General features: G+C 37.6%; 1 protein-coding gene across 1 annotated transcript in view; it reads right to left on the bottom strand.

Moving 5' to 3' along the window:
- Positions 1 to 22032, bottom strand: part of WDFY3 (WD repeat and FYVE domain containing 3) — a 233039-nt gene that overhangs the window by 46583 nt on the left and 164424 nt on the right. Inside the window, exons 35-43 of the mRNA XM_044912920.1 lie at positions 17863 to 17962; positions 15564 to 15724; positions 14015 to 14244; positions 12798 to 12907; positions 10834 to 11016; positions 9807 to 9964; positions 8635 to 8712; positions 6942 to 7169; positions 157 to 210 (exon numbers count right to left, since the gene is read on the bottom strand). Coding sequence (XP_044768855.1) covers positions 157 to 210; positions 6942 to 7169; positions 8635 to 8712; positions 9807 to 9964; positions 10834 to 11016; positions 12798 to 12907; positions 14015 to 14244; positions 15564 to 15724; positions 17863 to 17962 — 1302 coding nt within the window. The remainder of the gene's footprint in view (positions 1 to 156; positions 211 to 6941; positions 7170 to 8634; positions 8713 to 9806; positions 9965 to 10833; positions 11017 to 12797; positions 12908 to 14014; positions 14245 to 15563; positions 15725 to 17862; positions 17963 to 22032) is intronic.

Raw genomic sequence — 22032 nt, 5'->3', positions numbered from 1 at the left:
ACACCGACTTTTTAACTCTAAGGAACTTAGAGGAAGAACAAATTGAAAGTCAACCTTTTATATGTTAGTCTAGCCTACCATGCACTAAAAAAACCAAAAACAAAACAAAGAAAACTGCAAGTATTTTGCATTCTCTTATGGTAATTTGTGTTTTACCTTTTGAGGAATGATATCATCAGGTGTCTCGGGCTGTTTACTTGGGACCTCAGACTGAAAACAGGGTATTAAGTATAGATACATCAGAAAAAAAACAACATAAAGAACACCACAAAAATAAAATTTTCGTGAGGATAGTATGAAATATGGAAGATGCACACACTCAAAGAAAATTATTATGATATCCTAAGTTGTTTGAAATAATCACTTAGCATCTTATAATTATTTTTTTCTAATTACCAAAAGTAATTTTAAAGTAGAAAATACACTAGAACTCTCAAGGCTATTGAACAGGACTAACTTAAAAATCTCACACAAAACTTCAGCCCAGGTGGCCAGTGTCACGGATGATTGACAGGCAACTCTATATGGCTTCAAAAGGAAAAAACTGAAAACTGGATAACAGAATCTAATGCTAGCTGTTGCCCTCCACCTACCTTTCACTGTGCTTATCCCTACATCTGTTTTGTAACAGGAGCAACTGGTTTACACCATGATCTCCAATACCCCATACCACAGAAATCAAAGGGTGCTTATTAGTGAAAAAACATCCTCCCATAAAAGCCCAATGCCTACTTTATTACTTTCATAGCGATAACCCCAGAAAGGCTGAAAGCACAAGGGCGGCTGGGTCATCAGCCTCCAGACCAAAAGTTTTTGTAAAAAGTACTTTAAAAAATATTAGGTGGTTGCTTCAAATTTTATTCTTAGAATAAAATCTCAGTTAACAAGAGGGCAGCTTCTGTTGAGCTGTCATGTGTGGCTTATGTAAACATGCACAGATAGCTACATACAGACAATGATACTACTTCCAATTTTTCTTCCTTTTCAGTTTTAGCTGGAGACGACATCTAGTACTTTTCCCCACAGTAAACATGCATTGGCAAAATGATTTCACAAATGTTTTCTCCCTAAGCAAAACAAACACTGGACTACTAGGCATACTTTCAAATACTTCACATGGTTTTAGTAAACGTTTCTCTTTAAAAGCAAACTTTTAAAAACATACCTGTGATGAAGAATAATCTTTATAATATACATCTATGTTCTCTAACTTGGTACAGGTTTTGGCTATACGAGTATAAAACACAAATATGTGAACACACGATGGAACACTTAGGATGGGTATATTTCAATGTATGTAAAATTTATGTCAATAAAAAAAGAATTATAAACAAAAACTCAACTCTAATTAATGACATGCATGTGGAAGTGTTAAGGAGTGAAGGGTACTGATTCTGCAACTTTCTCTGAAATTCATTAAAAAAAAACCCCAAGATAGATTGCTGGATGTGTGATAGACCAATATAGCAAAATGGACCCATTACTGTTGTCAAATGCAACTTTAATGTCCACTATTTACCCCCAACCAGAATGTGGGCAGGGTCTGACATGCATACTCCTTATTTTCTCTGCAACATACGGTACAGTGCTGGTTTAATACAGATTTACCACTGCTCCACTGACTGAGGCTCTTATTTTATTCCAAGGCACAGCATTCAACCCACAGTAAAGAGATACGCTGTACCAATAATTTCAGTATCATAGCTCTCTTTTACTTAAAATTTTATAGCTAATTATTATAATTATGTTTACACAGAAATCTTAAATTTTCAAAGTTAGAATTTCTAGAAAACAATTCTCTAGTCATTTTTTCTTCAAAATTTTCTATAATGCTGGCAATGGAATTTCCTGAATGAGTTGCTTAGTTTCTTTGAGTCCTATGACATCTATATATTACATAAAAAATATCTGTGGAGGCAGCCACAGGAGACTCCCTTCATTAGAAAAGGAACCTTCAAGGGCGCCTGGGTGGCTCAGTTGGTTAAGCGACTGCCTTCGGCTCAGGTCATGATCCTGGAGTCCCTGGATCAAGTCCCGCATCGGGCTCCCTGCTCGGCAGGGAGTCTGCTTCTCCCTCTGACCCTCCTCCCTCTCATGTTCTCTGTCTCTCATTCTCTCTGTCTCAAATAAACAAATAAAATCTTTAAAAAAAAAAAAAAAAAAGAAAAGGAACCTTCAAGTAAGTCAATTACCCCTCTGTCCCAAGCAGCCCCAAATTAAAAGGTAGATAGTGGGGTTTTCACCCCAATAGTATTTGCAAACAATAAATTTGTTTGAGATTATTATTCCATGAAAATAAATTTGTGAAAATAAGGGGATCACAAAATCAAAACCTGGTTTTTGTATCTAAGTGTGATTTCTTTTTTTTAATGGCAAAATACGGAATCTCATTCTCCTTCCGTAGGATTCAGAATAATGAAACCATTGCTTAAGAACCACTGGATTTTGTATTTTCATCATACCCAAGGCTCACATCTTAACAATATCTACAACTGACATTGCCACTTAAAATACAGAATTACAGTGCAATTTAGCATAGCTGTTTTAGTTATGGAAATTACCCCACAGGGAAAGTCGCTGTGCAAAGAGGAATTATTTTCATGTGAGAATAGGTAAGTTTCCACATGTACCTAACTTTTCTCATGACAAAAATTATTACTCTTGCTTTTATTAAAATAATTTTAGTAGATAAACTGTCAAAGCTTTTAAGTCTGAGGCAAATGAGACTCTAAAGATATATTCTATATTCTATAAACAAACATCTAATTTAAAAATCAAGAAACAAAGTTCAAAACTTAGAATAGGTAAGCTATCCTGTATACAACGTGTAACAGTATCAAGGTTTAAGAAATAAAACTTTAATGACTAAAGAAAAAAAATCACTCGATTCATTTCTAACACATCGAAGATTTTAAAACAAGAAAATAACTTTTAATCATCACTGTATTCTTTCACCTTAAGCAACAGAACTAAAAATTTCAATGCCACTTAGGAACAGTAATTATTCTTACAAAGGCAAAAGATTAGTCAATTGCCCTTGCTCAGATAAAGCCTCCTTTACCTAGCAAGAAGAGGCTTCCAAAGCAATTTTTAGGTTGGCACATAGCTCTTACATTGCAAAAAGTACTGACTTTATTTTATAAACACGCAGGCAAGGAAGGCAACACATTTATGGGAACAGAAATGGAAGAAGTGATTGATCTCTAACTCTGGGAGGTAATTTGGAATCTTGTTTGGGGTAAAGGTGGATTTTCTATAAAGTTAATAAAGCTTAAAAACTTCAACAGCCCTCACTTCCCATGGGATCCTTTCAAAACCTTGGAAAGAGGCACTCAAGTAATTTCATAGTCATAAGTTTATACCTTTTTCCTTGTAGAGCCCTCTGCCAAGTTACTTTGGGCCTCTTTAGGCCCAAAGTTTGTAATTTGGCTCTAGCCCTTTTTAGTGGAAAAATTTCAGAATTAGGAAAATTCTACAGAATGCTGAATGGGAAAGCAATGGAAAAAGTCTGTAATTTCGGAAGAAAGAGTGCTGGTAGTCCATTCATTCAATATTTATTAAGTTCTTGATACTCTGTTAGCATTAGAGAGACAAAACGTAGTATATTGTTTCTGTCTGGAAGAAATTCACCGTCCACCAATAAGGTCACAAAACCATCAAAGGTTGGAAGCTCTTTCTCAAAACGACTCAACTTCTAAGGAACTGTCATCCTATATACTCATTATATGGTACTTTACTACTTAGGAGCTGCAACTAGACCTTTCTCTAGGTTTTGATTCCTCATCTGTAAAATTGGGATATTTTCCCAAATAGTATCGCACTCATTGCACTTTGTATCTGGCTCTTCTTTGATTTCATGATAGAAGTCAGTAGGATAGCAGTTGCTTCTTCTTTTGGGAATTTTCTTTGCTATCAACATTGCCAGACTGCATATTCCATAAAATAAAAGTGGACACTTAATGGCGTTTCAAATTTACAAGGATTTTGAACTGGCAAGACCAAAATAATCAGTCATTCAGAAAATTTCATCATAGCAGATTAACCTTGACTCGTGCATGAACTAAGCCACATAAATTCCACATTCTGTAACTGTCGCCCCTTCCCACCCACTCTTTCCTTTTTTGTTAATGTATCTCCAGCATTTCTTGACTGCCTTGTATTTCCCAATATGTAACCCATCTGGTTAAAAAATAAGTTCCATATGGTACATACTTATTTCTGAGACTGTCTGTTTAGACTTTTCAGGCTGGTGAACGCTTTTGCTTACGTAAAATGCTAATAATACTAAGGTTGTAAGTGTGAACCCTGAATAGGTTATTTTGTTTTTATCTGGTACAGAAGTTTAAATATACTTTTATAAAGTGAATGGCACTGTTATAAAGAAGGAAAGGAATAAACAATATAAAAATATTATGGTTATGTAAGTAAAAAATATGCCTCAGTTAAAAAAAACTCAAAAGCATATGCCTCAGTTAAATAAAAATAGTGAGTTGGTCACATATATAGGAGAGCATATATATTTATCTTGTATTTTAGTATTCTTGAATGGATTCAATTTATATGATTGTTGACTCAATAAGAAATATTTTACCAAATTGTTACAGGCTTGAAGTATTTATTTGGGGAAAAAAGGTTAAGAATTAGAAACTGTATTACTGGTTTGCTCGGACAAAAGTAGGTTCTGACAAAGGCTACAAAGTATGGGTGGATTAATTTTTTTTTCCCATAGTGCAGTAGTACTAGAAATTACGGTGCTTTAAGTTACAGCTGTACCAACTATGACATTCTTGACAGAATGGAATAGCTTTGAGAAAAATGAACTTTAGGAAGCTATCTTGAAAAATCTTAAATAACTATATATTAGCAGCTCTAAGACCTATACTCTAAGAAGTATCAGGATAGAAGTGAAATCGCTGACCACAAAATAAATGGGAGCCAGGGTTTTGGCAGAAAAAAAAGAGACGGGAACAATGCAAAGTGCCCCCACATCATAGAATCCAAACTATTTATTAGAAGACCCATGTTCCAAGCCTCTTTTATAAATCTTAGTTTCTTCAATTGGTGACAGAATCAAATATAAAGTCAAGAATGTGAAAGAATTTCAAACCCATGAAGGGTTTGAAATAAAGTTTTAAAATAAAATATAACAAAACTTCTATACTGGGCAAGTGTTTGAACTTTATAACCTCACAGATTCTAAAATCCTATTATCCAAACATCCAAGAAGAACAAACCGAAAATGTTCTTCAGTGGATGATTCTTTGTAGTGATCTGGGTTTCTAACTGGGTACAGGAGTTTATACTAGATTTATTTTAGAGGCAGCTAAACACTAAAGTGAAACAAAGCGTGGGATATGTTCCCTAGAGAGATAGTCACCTTTCTGTCTTAATGAAGCATGGTGCAGTCAGATGCTTGGCAAGGGGGGGGAATCTTACAATATGCTTTTCCAGACTGTACTTTTTAAAAGTTACAATACTAATTTTTAAGAAACTTTAAACGATACCTCAAAAAATTTAAATGATATTGAAGGAAGACGTAAGAACTTTGTTTATCAAAAAGGAGTATAGATTTTTAAGAAGTCACAGAACAGTGGTCTAAGAATCAGGGACTCTCTAGAGCTGCCCCGGTCCATTGCGGCAGCTGCTGCCCATGTGAAATGTGGCCAGTCCCAACTGAGATGTGCTGTAAGTGTGGACTACAGACGCATTTCAAAGACAAGGCACAAAAACAGGTAAGATGCTTCATTGATGATGTCTCTGTAACTGATTAAACATTAAAATGAGAGTATTAGGAGGCTGGATGAGATGACCAGTGAGACCCCCTCTCAACTCCCAAAGCTGTGCTTCTATGACAAACATGAGTTTTCTAAGGACAAAAGTACTCTCCATTTTGGAAGCAAAGGATTATTATTGGACACTGAAAAGTTGAATTACTATTTAGAAATGTTGTAAGGAGGGGCGCCTGGGTGGCTCAGTTGGTTAACCGACTGCCTTCAGCTTGGGTCATGATCCCGGAGTCCTGGGATCCAGTCCCACATCCCACATCGAGCTCCCAGCTCAGCGGGTAGCCTGCTTCTCCCTCTGACCCTCTCCCCTCTCATGCTGTTTCTCACTCTCTCTCTCTCTCTCTCTCTCAAATAAATAAATAAAATCTTTAAAAAAAAAAATGTTGTAAGGATTTTCAGAATTAAATTCAGTAGATTTTATACTCTTGTGCTTTCTCTTTTAAACTTGTAGTGGCTTTATTGGGAGAGTATGTTTTCCTAAACTTAAAAACATGATTCCTGGACCATCAACAGCTTAGACAAAATTTTTCTAGTCACGTGCAAAAGTCTGAATAAAGGCTTTGGGGAGGGTGACTTGTCTGAAGAAAAAAAAAAAAAAACTCAAGGGCAAATGCTGTGTTTTAAACCTGTGGAATCAGTGATGAAGTTTCTTAACATACACAGAAAGATCTACATATTCAGGCTATTATTCTTTAGCCCTCTTCTGTGTTTCTTCAAAGAATATTGCTTATGCCAATATTTATTTGCTTAACACTCAGAACAGTGTCTTGCACAAAATAAGCACTAAGTGCTTCACTAATATTAACCTAACCCTAACAGCTTTTGAGATGGAACTGTTCTTTTTCTCCACATTAGGCATCAGGAAACAGGAACCTAAGATGACCCAATGGCCTGTCCTCGGTCACCCAGCTTAGTGAAGGGGCAGAGCCAGGGTTTAAATCCTGCCAGTCCGGCTCCAGAGCCTGGAAGCTAAACCCCTTCGCTCCATGTCTCCCTGCTGCATTCCACCACCACCACCACCCTGCATGATGAATTTAATATAGCTTAGTGAGTTTCCTAAATTAGGTATTTTAGGTAATTGACCTTAATTGACGCCTGCCAAGAAGAAGAGAAACCTGAAAGAGTCATTAGAAACACTCAATTCTGCATACTCACCGCTACATTTGTCTCTTGCTCCGTTTCTGGCACATAAGGGTAATGGTTATAAAACATATCATTTCGCACCATTTTTTTCCTCATTCTGCAGGGCCCTTCTGTCATCTCCAACATCCATTTGTCTAGATGGGAGCCGATGGGGGGACCCCACAACCCTCGCTCCCGCAACAGTTCGTACTCGATTTGGCACCACTCTTCCGTCACGTACTTCAGGGCATTTTGCTGACGCTAAGAGGAGGGAGTCCAGGTTGGTTTTCAAGCAAAAGCAGGAGTAATAATCAAAAGTCTACAAATAACTTACAACCAAGTTAATATTTGGAAACAAAACCAGTACATATCATTTCAGTCAATATTATGAAAGTAAAATTATATTTATTTACGGTTACAGTAGCCTACTGATTTTGTGAGAAGGTGTGATTGTTGTGGGGGCCCAAGTGTTTACTTTAGCACCAAGTAAATGACAGGTACATAAAAGGGAGAGGGTGTAGTACACCAGGACAAAGGAACACTGAAGCAAGCAGCTGGTAATACTACTTATGAAAATACACTGAAATGGTTAGTCCAGTGTAAGTCAATAGATAAACATGGTAATTTAAGGATGACTCTCCCCCTCCCACCCCTAAGTTATAAAACAGGTACTAGAACATGGACAGGAGAAGATCTAGTAAATCAGAGCAAGAAACATTGCCAGCATATTGGCTTACTGGTAAGCTTGGTAACATTTCCAAAGATTTTAAGTAAAGGATATAAACATGCAGCTCTGATAAAGAACTTGATGTTCATATAAAAAATAAAAGAAAAACCATTTTCAACTCACCACTGGGATAGATCTAAGCCATTGTACTTAAATGAAAATTTCTGAACTAGTATAACTTCTTGCTATTTAACAAATGTCAAGATGTATAGCAATTTAGCAGATGATTATAAATTATAACTACCTTATCTAACGGTTCATGGACTATATGTACATAATATCAATCTAAGAATAAAGATCTCTTTATATAGTGAAGATTACTGAATGAATAATCTTGAAATTACATGATATCACAGTAGTACTTACGTGTTCCGGCGGGGGGGGGGGGTGAATCCCCTATAACAACTAGCTAGTGTATGTATGCCCATAAAATATTAGCAGTTTATCATTCAGAAACCTTTAATAGATCTAAGTCAGCCACTTGGGAAATAAAATATTTAGGATAAGTTGTTGAGCAATTATGAATTCACCAAGAGGATTTCACTGAATTTATTTCTTACCAACATAAACACCAAGTGCCTATAATAAAAAATTATTTTGGCTTTAAATTTTTTTTGAATTTTAAGAGACTTTTCAGAGACTTTGATGCATATTTTCATAGTCTCCTTGTTAAGTCTGAAAGAGAGGGATTTTCTTGTATTTTAATATTTATTAGGACAACACAAGCAATATGTCAGTAGTTAATGTCAATGGGATTCAGTTGTGCTGATTTTCAGTTTGTTTTTTTAATGCCATCTGCCTCTAGAAAGTTCAAATTTTTCTATCTTAAAAACAATGACCAAAGTAACCATTGGCAGGGATCATTAAAAACATCATCTGACGATGAATGCAGTTCAGCAACTTACTCTTAAAAGGGGTAAAAAAAGTATCATGAGAAACAGAGTTCTTTCTCACTTGAGGAATGCAAAACAAACCTTTATTGTGGTTATGAATTCTTACCTCCTGATACTCCTTATATTGTGTGTCTACTAAGTCACGGACAACAGCAATATGTGTAAACATCCACTGAGAAATCTCCTAACAATGGATGGAAAAAGAGCCTTAGTATTTCATGGATTTTCCTGTAAAAATGTTAATTAGCCTTAAAATAATGCCAAGTAAATTTATTAAAATTCCATTAAAGATACAACTATAAAACAAAACAGGCAAAACAAAAAACTGAAAGATTAATTATATGATGAATCTGGTAGAGGCTTGTGTGATAGACACAGATCCACTCCCCCTTTCCCCTTATCCCTATGCCCCTTCAAGGCCAGGCTAGCTCCCACAGCTTCTGCAAGTGCCATCAGCACCTTCAGGGATGACCTCAGCTGTAGAGAAACCCCAAACCCAGGACTGGCTGATTTGAAGGTAAGCAGGCTCAGCCATTTCAGCTCAGTACAGGTCAAGTGTGACAGGCCATTTTGGCCCCAAAGTTCCACTTAGGTCAGTTGAGCCTAGACCTGCCTTGTAACCTGGTATTTCCCTGTGACCAATCCTACTTCCTTTCCTACCCTTCCACAAATATGGACCACAAGGGCACCTGTAAAAACCATCTTGCAATAAACACCCTCTCAGTGTGCTTCCTGGAGAACCCAACCTTGAAACAGGGAATGAAAGATACACACTGTTTCTCCCAGACCCTTTTCACCGCTGCCACTAAGATTCTAGGATGGCAACGGAAGTATGATGGGGAAGAAATTAATGGAGGTAGGTAAGTTTAAAAAAAAATCAATCACAAATATATGTGACAAGATTATAAAGAATAAAAAAAACATTTTGTTCTGCTACTGCTTTAAAATTTATATAATGATCAGTAACAAAATTATTAAAAGTTTGGGAAAACGGGGGGAAAAAATTACCCATAGTTTGATCACATATCAATAATCTGAATCTCATGTCCATTTACGAAGCGGGTCTGCATACACAACGCTCACAATGCAATTTTATCATAATAAATTGGGAGAAGTTTTCATAATCTGGGTTATTTATCTCTTCTAAAAGCAAAAATGCAGAAATGTCCCACTTCAAATCGTGTGCTTGTACATGTTAAGTGTGTTATATAAAACACTACAGCTAAACCTTGAAATACAGATTTCTAATAATACCACCGATGAAAACAAACAATGTACCTGGGTGGAAAGACTGTGTTTATTAAGACCACTTTCCTTTCGATTCCTTCTTGATCCTGTTAACTTGGAAAGACCAAAGCCACTGCTGACACGGGACAATTTGGATTGTGTGGTGGGCACTAAAGCTTCTCCTCGACTTATGCATTTCTTTTCATGGGCTACGAGATTAAAATTAGATTACTTTACAATTTTCCATGTATTTATTAGTCTTACTTTTAACACTTCTGCATCATGGCCACAAATCACAATTCTGTAGTTGCCAAAAGCAGCTTACATTATAGACACAGACATTTTCTTAGATATCTCAGATTTACTTGCTGGTGATCTTGTGTAAGCATAGCTGCCTGACAATTAATGCACTAGCTCAATTTACATTTGGTTGAAACTTCACAGTTCTGCAGTAAAATGCAAACTTATTTTAACTGTATTCCATTTCTATGTTAGTAACAATTCATAACTCCCCATCTAAAATATTTGGTGCTGCATATACTCTGGAATTTAGAAGGTTTTGAATATAAAAAGGTGATATGATACATACACTGTATGTTATATAATACAAGGGTCAATGGCAGTAAACCATAATTGGACACATTAATATTTCTGCAGCAAAATGTGTGAATATTTACACATAACGGTAAGTTAGGTTTTGCTACCAAGTGATTTTGGGCACCAAATTCATGAAAAAACCTTAGGTTTTCAGGGCTTTCTGAATTTCAGAATTACAGAGAAGGGATTATGGATTTGTAGCCAAGACAGAGACCATAATCACATCTGTGAGCAATGTATCATCTTCCAAATTCATAGATGCCAGATGTGTAACACGTTTTAGAATTGTTTTTTTTTTTTTTTTAATCTGAGAAGAAAAGCCAAATCTCAACATAGTCATTCTGGAATGGGTGTTGCTTTTCACTTCTGCCGCCGTCATGACATCCTTTTGGGAGAGTTTTAATTACGTATCTAAAGTGAACCCATATACAACAGTCGTGTGTAAATCTGTTAGTCACATGATGTCTGAGGACCCTCTTACCCAAATGATTCTGCCAGCACTTTAAACCAGCTTCTTCAATGAGTGGCCTTGCTATAGCTATGTCCACATGACCCCTTTCGTTCACAGGTAGAGTGACTTTGAAAAGCTCCTCCAAGGCTTGTTTCTTACTATGAATCAATTCAGTCCAAACTCTATTGACAGCTTTTATGAGAAGCTGACGCCCTAGGAAATGAAGGAAAACAAACAAACAAAAAACCAACAAAAAACAATTTATCAAAAACACAATACAAAGGTAGTAATTTTCTTCATGTCTTACATCTAAGAATCTCATCTATAGTACTTAATTGTCAAAAAAAAATGCTTCAGATAGTATTAAGCTCAATAAAGAAAATTATTCAGCTAACCAATGTGGCTGGGTACTTGGAGAACTTAAAAAAAAATCTTCCTATGTATGCAGAAGACTGCATTTTTTATTTATAAAACTGGAAATTACATACACATTTCATTGTCTAGCTTCTTCTATGTAAGAACCTACCCCCATTTAAAAGTAAGCTTTTAAAAAAAAAAGCTTTACATCTGAATATTTAAAATAAGATCAAAATTAAGTTAGTTGTTCCTTAATATTTTATTTTATTAAAGATTTTATTTATTTATTTGAGAGAGAGAATGAGAGAGAGAGAAAGAACACATGAGAAGGGGGAGGGTCAGAGGGAGAAGCAGACTCCCCACTGAGCAGGGAGCCCAACGCGGGACTCGATCCTGAGACTCCAGGATCATGACCTGAGCCGAAGGCAGTCGTTTAACCAACTGAGCCACCTAGGCACCCTAACAAACATTTTAAAAGAACATTTACTATTAAATTCCATCTTGTTTTGGATTCCTTGCTAATTTGTCTGACTCCTGCTCTAGACCAATCTTTAGCAAGCATCAGTCACCTGAATAGCCTGTTCAGATTGCTGGTCTCCACCCACAGTTTCTGATTCAGTAGATCTGGGTGGGACCAGAGCATCTGCTTTTCTAACAAGTTCCCAAATGATGCTGATGTTTTTAGTCCCAGCACCTTGCTTTGAGAACCAATGTTCTGGACTGTCAGTTCCTTGGGGGTGTTCTCAGTGTCTGGGCTTCAAGATGGGTTAGTGAAGGACAGAGAATAAATTAATGCTTAAGTGAAGGAAAGAATAAGTGCTGGACTTCCAAAGGATAAAATCATATGTAAAACTACCACACTGTATGTATGGCTAGGGAGACAAATACTATTATAGTTATGACCTTCTACTGACCAATGTGCAAATCAGAAATGAATACACTCCAAAGATTTTAATGCACAATACTTATAAAAATCACTGGGAAAACTAAATTAAAAGAGAAAACAAATAAAAGAGAATAAAAATGGTAGCAGCGACAACCTGTCTCAAGCAGTATTTGCACCTCTAATGAGACCTGCCTAACACTACCAATAGGCAGCTCTCTTAATGGTAAATGCCATGTTCGTATTGGTACTACTATTTGTGCAAATGTAAGTATCATCAAATCTCCCAGTGTTACCATGGAATGTTAGGGGCTAGCAGTATCAGTGGTTAAGTGGTTTACCCATCTTGGCATAAGGAGAGCTACAGCTAGTGGACTGGTTTACGTTGGTGGGCATATTGGTGTATGTTCAAGAGTGACCTATTGGAGCACTGGCTACCAATGTTGGCAGTATCTAAGGTGAGTTTTTTTGGGAGCGGACAGGGTGTATGTTAAAAATTGGAAATGAGGGGTGCCTGGGTGGTTCAGTCAGTTAAGCGTCCAACTCTTGATTTTAGCTTGGGTCATGATCTCAGGGTTGTGAGATCAAGCCCTGGGTGGGGCTAAAGTGCTGGGCTTGGAGCCTGCTTAAGATCCTCTCTCTCCTTCCCCCTCTGCCCCTCCCTGCTCCTATGATCATGCTCTCTCTCTTAAAAAAATATTGGAAATGGGGAGAGTGGGGAGAGAAAAGGAAGAAAACAAATTGAGGTAATTACCTTCACTAATATCTTGGCTGTAACCACCATCTGGTTCAATGTCAGAGGGGATCATAATGTGCCATGTAGTCATGCGGGCTTCTGCTTCCAGTCCGAACCCATCCACATTGCTGAAAAATTCCAGTCAGTTTAAACTCTATGAAGGAAATGACTGTAGCTGAAAACTATAATGATTAAGTGTAACTCTGCAGAGAGAAGTAAATGCTGGCTCCATCACAAAGTTCCATAACTGGCAGACAGATATTCAGCAGATGCACAAAAACAGAACTACTTTATCAAGAACATGCCATTTTATAGGGGTGATCTCACAAATCCACTTGACTAAATGTAATTAAACTAAACAACAGCATCAAGATGATCATCTTAATATTTAAGGTGCTTTCTGATCACTATTAATATTTTTATCTAAAAATTACAAAAAGTTCCTAACAACATTTTCCTCATAGGCCTATGCACCACCTTCCCCCAGTCTTTCATCCCACCACCCTTTGCTCCCGTACCAGTGAAATACTTGCAGTTTTCCCAAAGTGCCATATTCTTTCCTTCCCCTGGGCACTCACACAGATGGCTCTTTGTTCCCATATCACTCTTTCTCATCCTTTGTGGAGGGCTAACCTCCTCAAGCACGTTCAGGTTGTAACTCAGCAGGTATCTCTTTCCAGCTAGGGGCACCTGTTTCATGCTCCCAAAGCACCATGCTTCTAGCAGAGCACCCAGGACACCTGACTGGTCTGTTTCCCCTCCTAGGCTGCACATTCCAAAACCCTGCCATGGGGTCTTTCTTGCTCACATGTCATCCCAGTGCCTAATTCAGTGTCTAGACACTAAGTAAGCATCTGTCAAAGCAATCAATGGAAAAATCCTAATTTCACCCATTTAACATATAGCACTGCATTTATTCATTACATTCTTTTCTTTTTATCCCTCTTAACCTCCAACAATGTGTATGTTTATTTTAAAAGTAAACTTTCTTTTTAAATTATATTTGTGACATAAGGTGATGAATGACCAATTTAAAGACATAGAGAATTAAAGAAAAAAATACTCATTATTTCATTGCAAAAATGTAACCCTTGTCTTTTATATTTTCCATGAAGTTTTAAAACTGAGATTAAAAGGAAAAAGAAATGTTACTATCAAAAAAGTAGAACAAAGAATTTTGGTGGAAAACTATCAAAGATAAATTCATGGCGGCAAACTGAATGTGAAAAAGTTACCTTCCAACATGTAGATTAATAAGGCAGTGAGCCAGACAGCTAATGAATTCTTGGTCATGGTTCCCAGGTCCCAGGATCAAGTTCCTGTTGACAGTCAGTACCCGGAGCGAATCTAGGAGAGCTACTTGCTGCGGAACAGTTTTATGTGCCCGTGAGAACTGGTACAAGATGGTCCTATTGAGGCAGTGATAAACTGCATCGAGTGACAATCCCTGTGATCTTCTTTTTGACTAAAGATATGAAAGATACTTTATTTAGTAAAATGGACAGAAATAAATGGTCTGCTTCTCATTCACACATCAACATTAGGTTTATTTTGTACCAGGTGCCATGCTCAGTACAGGGTGCTAAGTTAAAAACTAAAAAGCTCTTGCAATGATGAGGATCAGAACCCAGGAGACACATAAATATAATTTAATGAGATGAGAGCCTCATGCCCCAGTGCGGAGAGCTGCTAACACTCCTGGAGGCACAGCAGCCTGCCTGAGCACGTGAGGAAGTGCCATCCAGGGAGACTCTCCTACCACAAAAGTTTTGTTCAGGTGAATGATCTCTACTCAAAATTACTGGGAAAAACAAACAAACCTAAAATATTAGTAAAAAAAACTTCTTTTGACATTCTAGTTTCATTTCCTTACTTGTAAACTTTTCTCTTTGGCTTATATACAAATTTATCTCTTAAAAATTCTTAGATGACATGAAAGAACCTATGCACCATACGCTAATAACACATGATAACAGTATTTCCTAGTTTCTGCATTATGTGTTGATAAGATTAATCACTTGTGGCAAACCAGGCCAACATTCCTTGGTCAAAGGTACCATGCACACACATGTGCACACATACACCCTCACTCACTAAATGACACCTTCAAAGACCTACAATGAATGTTGTGAAGATGTAATTACAAGAAGAAAATATTCCTTCCATATCAACTCTTCCTGCTCTGTAAACCTTTACACACAAATGTACCATACTGTAAAAAAAAAAACCTTATCAACTTACACCAACTTAAGGTATTTAAATCAAAAGGAAGGGGCTCCTGGGTGGCTCAGTCGGTTAAGCATCTGCCTTTGGTTCAGCTCATGATCCCAGGGTCCAGGGATCGAGCCCCGCATTGGGCTCCCTGCTCAGTGCGGAGCCTGCTTCTCCCTCTCCCTCTGACCGCCCCCCCCCACTCATACTCTATCTCTGTCACTATCTCTGTCTCTCGCTCTCAAATAAATAAATCTTTAAAAAAATAAAATAAAATAAAAAATAAACCAAAAGGAAGCTATCCAGATATCTGGGTAGCAAAAAGTGGGGAGATCAGTGAGAGACCAAAGCTTGAGAGAACCAGGCAACTTTATAAGGGACACGTTGGCACGAAGCTACGGGGTAAGTAGGGGAAGGGTTACAATTCTACAGTTTTTATTCACTTTCAATAAGCTGAGTTTTATATTAAATGTTAACATTATCTTATTAGTTACATTTATTTCCAATAATTTTGACACATTAGGAAAAGTTTTTCAAGGAAAACATGTACTCTAAAACTAACAGTGACATTACCTGTGCAATTAGTTGAATTATAAAATCTATAAGAAGTTTAGATTCTTTGTTGAACATGCCTTGCCAAAGTTTGTCCACCACACGTTGTGTGAAATAAAACACATTGTTCACCAATACCTGGTAGCTTCCTCCACTGGTAATAGGCAAAGATGCATCTTCCCCTAAATTCAAGCAGGAAAAAAAAAGTATCTAAGAAAATTGCTATCAACCAGCACAAGACCAGGTCCTCCAACAAATGAGGCTAAGGCAAAATGAGTTCATCTACTACATTTAGAAATAGGACCACTAGGCTCTTATGTACTACTTTAAGAAAATGATGTTCATGGCCAGAAATCCTGACAAATGTTGGAAGAAATAATTTCTACATGATAAAAGACTTATGGATTGAGAGTGTGAAGTCTCTTATTGCTTGAGACCGTCTGTGATAAGCAAATAGTTCCTCAACTTAAACTGGCAGTGACAGAGGATCTCTGAGAAAAAAGCTGTCAGGTTATTAGCTGTGAATCGATTCTGTGTAACTAATAAAGGGTAAAACAAACCATCAAACACAACTCTGGTTCTGAATATACCTTCAAGCACAATGAAGTCATATAGGAGAGGTTCAGAACAACTGTGAAAACTAAACTACAATCAGTGCTGGTGGCCCCAAGGGGCACCTCTCCCTCCCTGCACGATTACCTTCAGCTCTGTTTCTCCTCAAAAAGCTACCCAAGTGCCTTCAGTGTGTTTGCTGTGTACACACTGCTTCAAGACTAAGCCTCCTAACCAAAATGCCTTCTGTAAGTCCCTCCTTCCTAGAAATTCTGGAGCCCTCTGAGTGTAATTATTATTCCTACCTAACTCTAAGTTACTCCATTATGCAAAACTCTTCATTTTGGGTTTTTACATAGTAAGACTGACACTGTGTAAAGAAGATTCTCAAGTGATAAAAACAAACACAGAAGTTTGACTTGACACCATGCTTTGAGAGTTACATGTTAAAGACAATACTAAAGATTTCTTGGCAGACTGACTGAGCAACAAAATGATAATTGAATAGGATGGAAGTTCTTTGATTAATATTATTACTGGGCACTTAAGTAGCAAATATGTTAAATCATTACTTTTCCTTCTCTTTTAAATTCTATCATTTTATATATAAATGTTAGCTCCACTGTACATGTATCAAGTTTTGTATTTTTATTGTAACTAGATAGGGACATACAGAAAGAATATCTTAATGTGTTTTGAATTTATGTCCTGGAAGCCATCCTAAAGAATAACATAGGGGCGCCTGGGTGGCTCAGTGGGTTAAGCATTGGACTCTTGATTTCGGCTCAGGTCATGATCTCAGGGTCATGAGATCGAGCCCCACATGGAGCCCTGCGTTGAGTTCCGTGTCCAGCTCCACACTGGGTGGAGGTTCTCTCTCTCTCTTTCCCTCTGACCCTCCCCCCTAACAAGAGGATAACATATACATACTTCTGACCTAACAATCCTACCCATGCGTATATATCTAACAGATATGTATAAATATTGTACACATATATCGCCCATATGAACAAGAATATTTATAGCAGCTTTATTTCTAATTGTCTCAACCTAGAAACTACTAAATGCCCAACCACAACAAAATGGATACATTTATATGTTCAAATAATAGAATATCACAGTGATGAAAATAAATGGACTCTTGCTACAGGCAACAACATGGACACATCTCACAAATACCATGTTGAGTATATGAAGCTAGACTACAACAAATACATGTTGAATGATTCCATTTATAAAGTTCAAAAGCATGCAAAATGAATCTGTTGTTTTAGAAGTTGGGACAGTGATTCAGTGAGCAGTAATTGGATCAGGGCAGGAGGGAAGTGGGGTGCCTGCAGTGCATTTCTATCTGAGTGGTCTTATATAGGCATGATGTCTGGGTAATAATTCATGGAACTTTCTGTTTATAATTTATTTATAAGTATATCACAGTAAGTTAATTTTTAAAATATTAGACATTTGTAGAAATGTGACCTGTTTATGTAATACGGTTTTTAAAACACTGTTTCTCTTTACTTGTCCTCTTCCTGCTACCCGAGTGTCCAGAGGTGGACAAGCAACTTAAGTACTTCCTGTTGTTGATTCTTTATCCCAGATTCAAAGGGAAGAGCTAGACGGGCCTCTTTCTCTTTAGAGAAAGGTACCAATACAAAGGAAAAATGCACAGAAGAGAAAAGATAAAATCAAAAAGGAGATATACTTGGAGTTTAGACAGAGAGAGTGATTTTAGGTATTTTTATAAAGTGAAAATAAAACACAGTATTACCCAATAAGACATCAGCTGCAAGCAAATGGTCCATCACACTATCCAAAATATAAGTTTGGAATTCTTTTTGCTGAGTTCTTGTAGATCTTTCAGGGGAAGCCTAATCAATGAAATTTAGAATTAGAAACAAACAACTAAACAAAGGTAAGGGCTCAATCATAGTTATATTACCATACTTACATAGTTACATTAAAAAAAACACCCTATTGGTAAATAATATGACATGAGAGATGGTAGATATGCTTATGCGTTCTTTTATTTTTCTGACCACAGAATTAAAAAGAAGTGAAACACCATCATCTTTTGAATCCAGTCTTCAAAAACACATCTCACAAATATCATGTTTTGTTCTCTCTCCCTTTCCCTCTGACCCTCCCCACGACAAAAAAGGGTAACATATACATACTTCTGACCTAACAATTCTACTCGTGGGTAGAGCATGAGTATTCTAAGCATTGTAAGTATTTAATAAATATTTGGTAATCTACTAGTATACCTCACTTCCAAAGACAGCTGGCAATTTATTATGAGATACTGATAAAATCATAAAGCCATTAAAACAAATACAAAACCTCAGGAATCTAGTAATTAAGGGGGTAAAGTCAATGGGGAGGGGAATATTTATATCAAAAAGTTAACTAAGCACACAATTTAGCTCTGAGCTTCCTAGGTATCTAGAAGGAGGAAAAAAAAGATGATACGGTTTACAAAGCTTTTTATTGTCTATAAAAAGAAGCATACTAGATTGTCAGCAAGGTCCTAAAGTCCTAAAACTGTTCTTAGAGGAATATTCTCTGTGGGTTTTTATAAAGAGGACAATGATAACGCTATAGGTAATACCTTTGATAAGGATTTTATACAGTACAAAGATGATTTTAAAAATTATCTTGAATAAAAGCTTGCGGCACAAAGTTAAACTACAGTCCTCAGATGGCATTTCTATTGGTAATTAGGGTAATATAATCCAGGTGCATAAATGTCAAGTATCTAACCTGTGAGTTGGTTGGTAAAGCACTGGGAGCCCAGTGGATAAAAGGTGGGAAAGATCCTTTTGTCATCTTCAAACGCCAGTGGTTTTAGCCAGCTTTTGACAGGAGTTGGGCATTGAACAATTCAACAAACTGACATAAAATATTTTCTTAAAAAGAAATCTGGATGTTTTAGATACAGGCATAGTACTGATGCTTTGCAGATCCTTGAATAAACAGATCTGGGACTATGTTTATGACCATGTTACAAAAGTAGGCTTTAGTCTACTGTTCTTCATTTAATATTAAAATCTGTGCCATTTAAAAAAACCATTTCTTTCTAGTCTGATTTTCAAGGTTTAAAGGAGCAGTTAAAATCTAAATTCTACATGCAAATCAAAGAACTTATTCTAGGGATTTGAAAACTAACAGCTAAACCAGAGTTGCAACAAACATTTCTCTGTTTTGCTGGTTAAGACATATTTATTTTATTTTAAAATGACAAAATATGGGCCTAATTAGTAACATCTAAAATAGTACCAGTGTTTAGGAATTTGGTTTGGTATCTATTTGGGAAAAAGTGAAGGACATGTCACGTTGTTTTCGATCTTAATCAATTTTCCCGTGTAGTTGAACAGAAGAAGCACAATGGTCAGGAGGACAGCCTCAGCCACCCACACCCTGCCTATTCCTCATGCTGATGGTACAGTGAGACCCCACCCCTGCCGAATGAAGAGAAAGTGAAAATGTTTAAGTGGTAAACAGATTGATTAGATCTTTGAGGATTACCTTGTAATCAGATCAGAGACCATTTTATCAAATAGCTTTAGCTGATCGAAGTTTACCAGAGTAAGGCTCTCCATTTACAGGAGGATTTAAACACTCCTGAAGATGACCGTGCTCATTCTGGATCATAACAACTAAAGGTGGTTAATGGGATTAAGTAATAATGAGTAGAGTTTATCAAATCTCAGACAAAGTTTTGGAGTCTGCAGACAGAGGGGCCATAGAACAGAGAAGTAGCTTCATCAATAATATTTATCTTTAATTAAGAAATATTCTTTTGTATTCTGCAAGTATTTAAGGCTGGCTCAGTCACCAATAGACATTTAATCCTCTGAATCCCCTCACAGAAGCTGTTATATGAGGGACTATGACCCAGAATTTATCCTTGTTATTGGCTCTAATTGCTGAGTTTAAATGTTCTTGCTGAGATTTATTGTAGCCTAACTTTTAAAGGATTTAAGACTTTATAAATGCATGCACAGCTGTCTCAGAGGCGTTTTTTTAAAAATCATTCTATGGACTTACTATTATGTTCCAGACACAGTGCTTAGTTTTAGGTACATTATCTCAATCTGCAAAAATCTCTCTCTGAAGTAGATACTATCACCCCATTTCAGAGATAAGGTCACTGAGGCTTAGAGTGGTTAAGTCACAACTAAGATTCAAACCTCAGTTTCTTTGATGGCAAAAGTTCATGGCCTCACCTGCTATAGCATACTCTTCCAGCTTTACTAGAAGTCTCCATACTGAAGTTAACAAATGCACACGAACAACTCTGCTACAATCTCCTCGTCAATCTTTCAGATAAACCTGGTTGGCCACACCAGATAACTGGGCTGAGCTCAGGGCTGAGGAGGCTAGGGTGAGCACTATGATCTGCTCTGGCTTGTGGCTGTCAGGTGCCTTCCCTATAGAAACAGTGAGGCCAGTCTACACCAGTACTCAAAGAATCACAGCCTCCTTTTTGCAGCCTGCAGACGCCGTGCAGAATCTTCGCGTGCACAGGCCAGAGCGCCCAGGGCGTCTGCTGCCCACACTGAAGGCAACGCGGCTCTGGGAGGAAGACTTCAGGTGTTCTGTGGTTTCTGTCATGGGCTGAAGCCCTTCAAAGAAGAGGATTTTGAGCTTCTTCCTTCTGGCTGAAGTACTCCTCTTAGCTGATCTCTTCTCTCAGGTATGTTACAGAGCTCTCTTTGCCCCCTTTTCCCACTTTTTGTCTGTTTATTGCCCTACGGTCAGCCAGGGTGGACTGCACGCTGCTGTGAACGGGAAGGTCTCTCAGAAGATGGCTGGAACAGAGGGTCATGAACTCCGGAGACCCCAGAAAAGTACTTACGGCATCAGACAAGCACACACTATCTTTCCTGCAGGTACAGCCCAAACCTTTTCTATCTGTTCCCTTGCACTTTCCTCCTGCCACCATGGTGGTATTCACGCGCCGCAAACTCCCTGGGCCCTCCTGTGACGCCCGGTGGTGACAGCAGACCCGGGGGCGGGGGGAGAGCTACAGGACAGCCGGGCCAACGCCAGCGTAGGCTACTGCAGTTTCTGAGGGAGCCTTCCGTGCCACAGGTCCCGGGTTAGGAACTGTAACGTAGGATCTCATTTAATCCTCACAGCAGCCCTCAGAGAGACGTGTTCTATTTTTATACCCTCTGAAAGATGGGCAAACTAGAAGGGCTGAAGAGAACTCAGAGTGGCCAAGGTCACACAGCTATCCCCAGCACACATTTAACTTCTCAAGATCGTTTTTGCTGGTGATTTACATATATTTAACTCCCACAAAAATCATGCAGGGGAGACAGTATATAAATTATTTCCCAGAGAATGGACTGAGCTCCGTGAGATGAAAATGCTTATATAATAACAGAGCCACAGTTCAAAAGAGGTACTTCTCACTCCCAAACCCATGCCCTTTCAATTAAGCCACACTGTCTCCCCTGCACTTGGCCTCAGTGTCACATTCTGGTCAGCCTGTATGAATGGGAATCTTATTTTTATTAACTGCTAATAAAGATAATTTCACACATTCTTTTGTAGATCTAGTCAAGTAAGTAGATAATCTTGTGGTGAGATTCTAACAATCGTAAGGCTGAAGATGGCCTGCCTCATATATGCTGAACTGAAAATCAGTTGGTTCAAACCCCATCCTTCATGTAGGTAAATGGTAAATATACAGGATAATTCTCTTCTTGAACTTCTTCAGAGATAAAGACTTCATAATCCCAACATTCAAAATCATATGCTTGCCATTTATTTTTTTACACCATAGGAAGACACATAGTGCAATACGTTTATTCTGTACAGAGAATGTAGTAGAGTTGAAGCTCCTCAAAATATTAAGTTAATTTTTAAAAGCCAATGTGTATCTCTCTTATTAGATGGCATCATATCTTCCTGTTTGAGAAGAACTGCC

Source organism: Neomonachus schauinslandi, chromosome 2, assembly GCF_002201575.2.
Source record: "Neomonachus schauinslandi chromosome 2, ASM220157v2, whole genome shotgun sequence".
Classification (NCBI taxonomy): Eukaryota; Metazoa; Chordata; class Mammalia; order Carnivora; family Phocidae; genus Neomonachus; species Neomonachus schauinslandi.
This window is presented reverse-complemented; position numbering and strand designations above follow the sequence as displayed.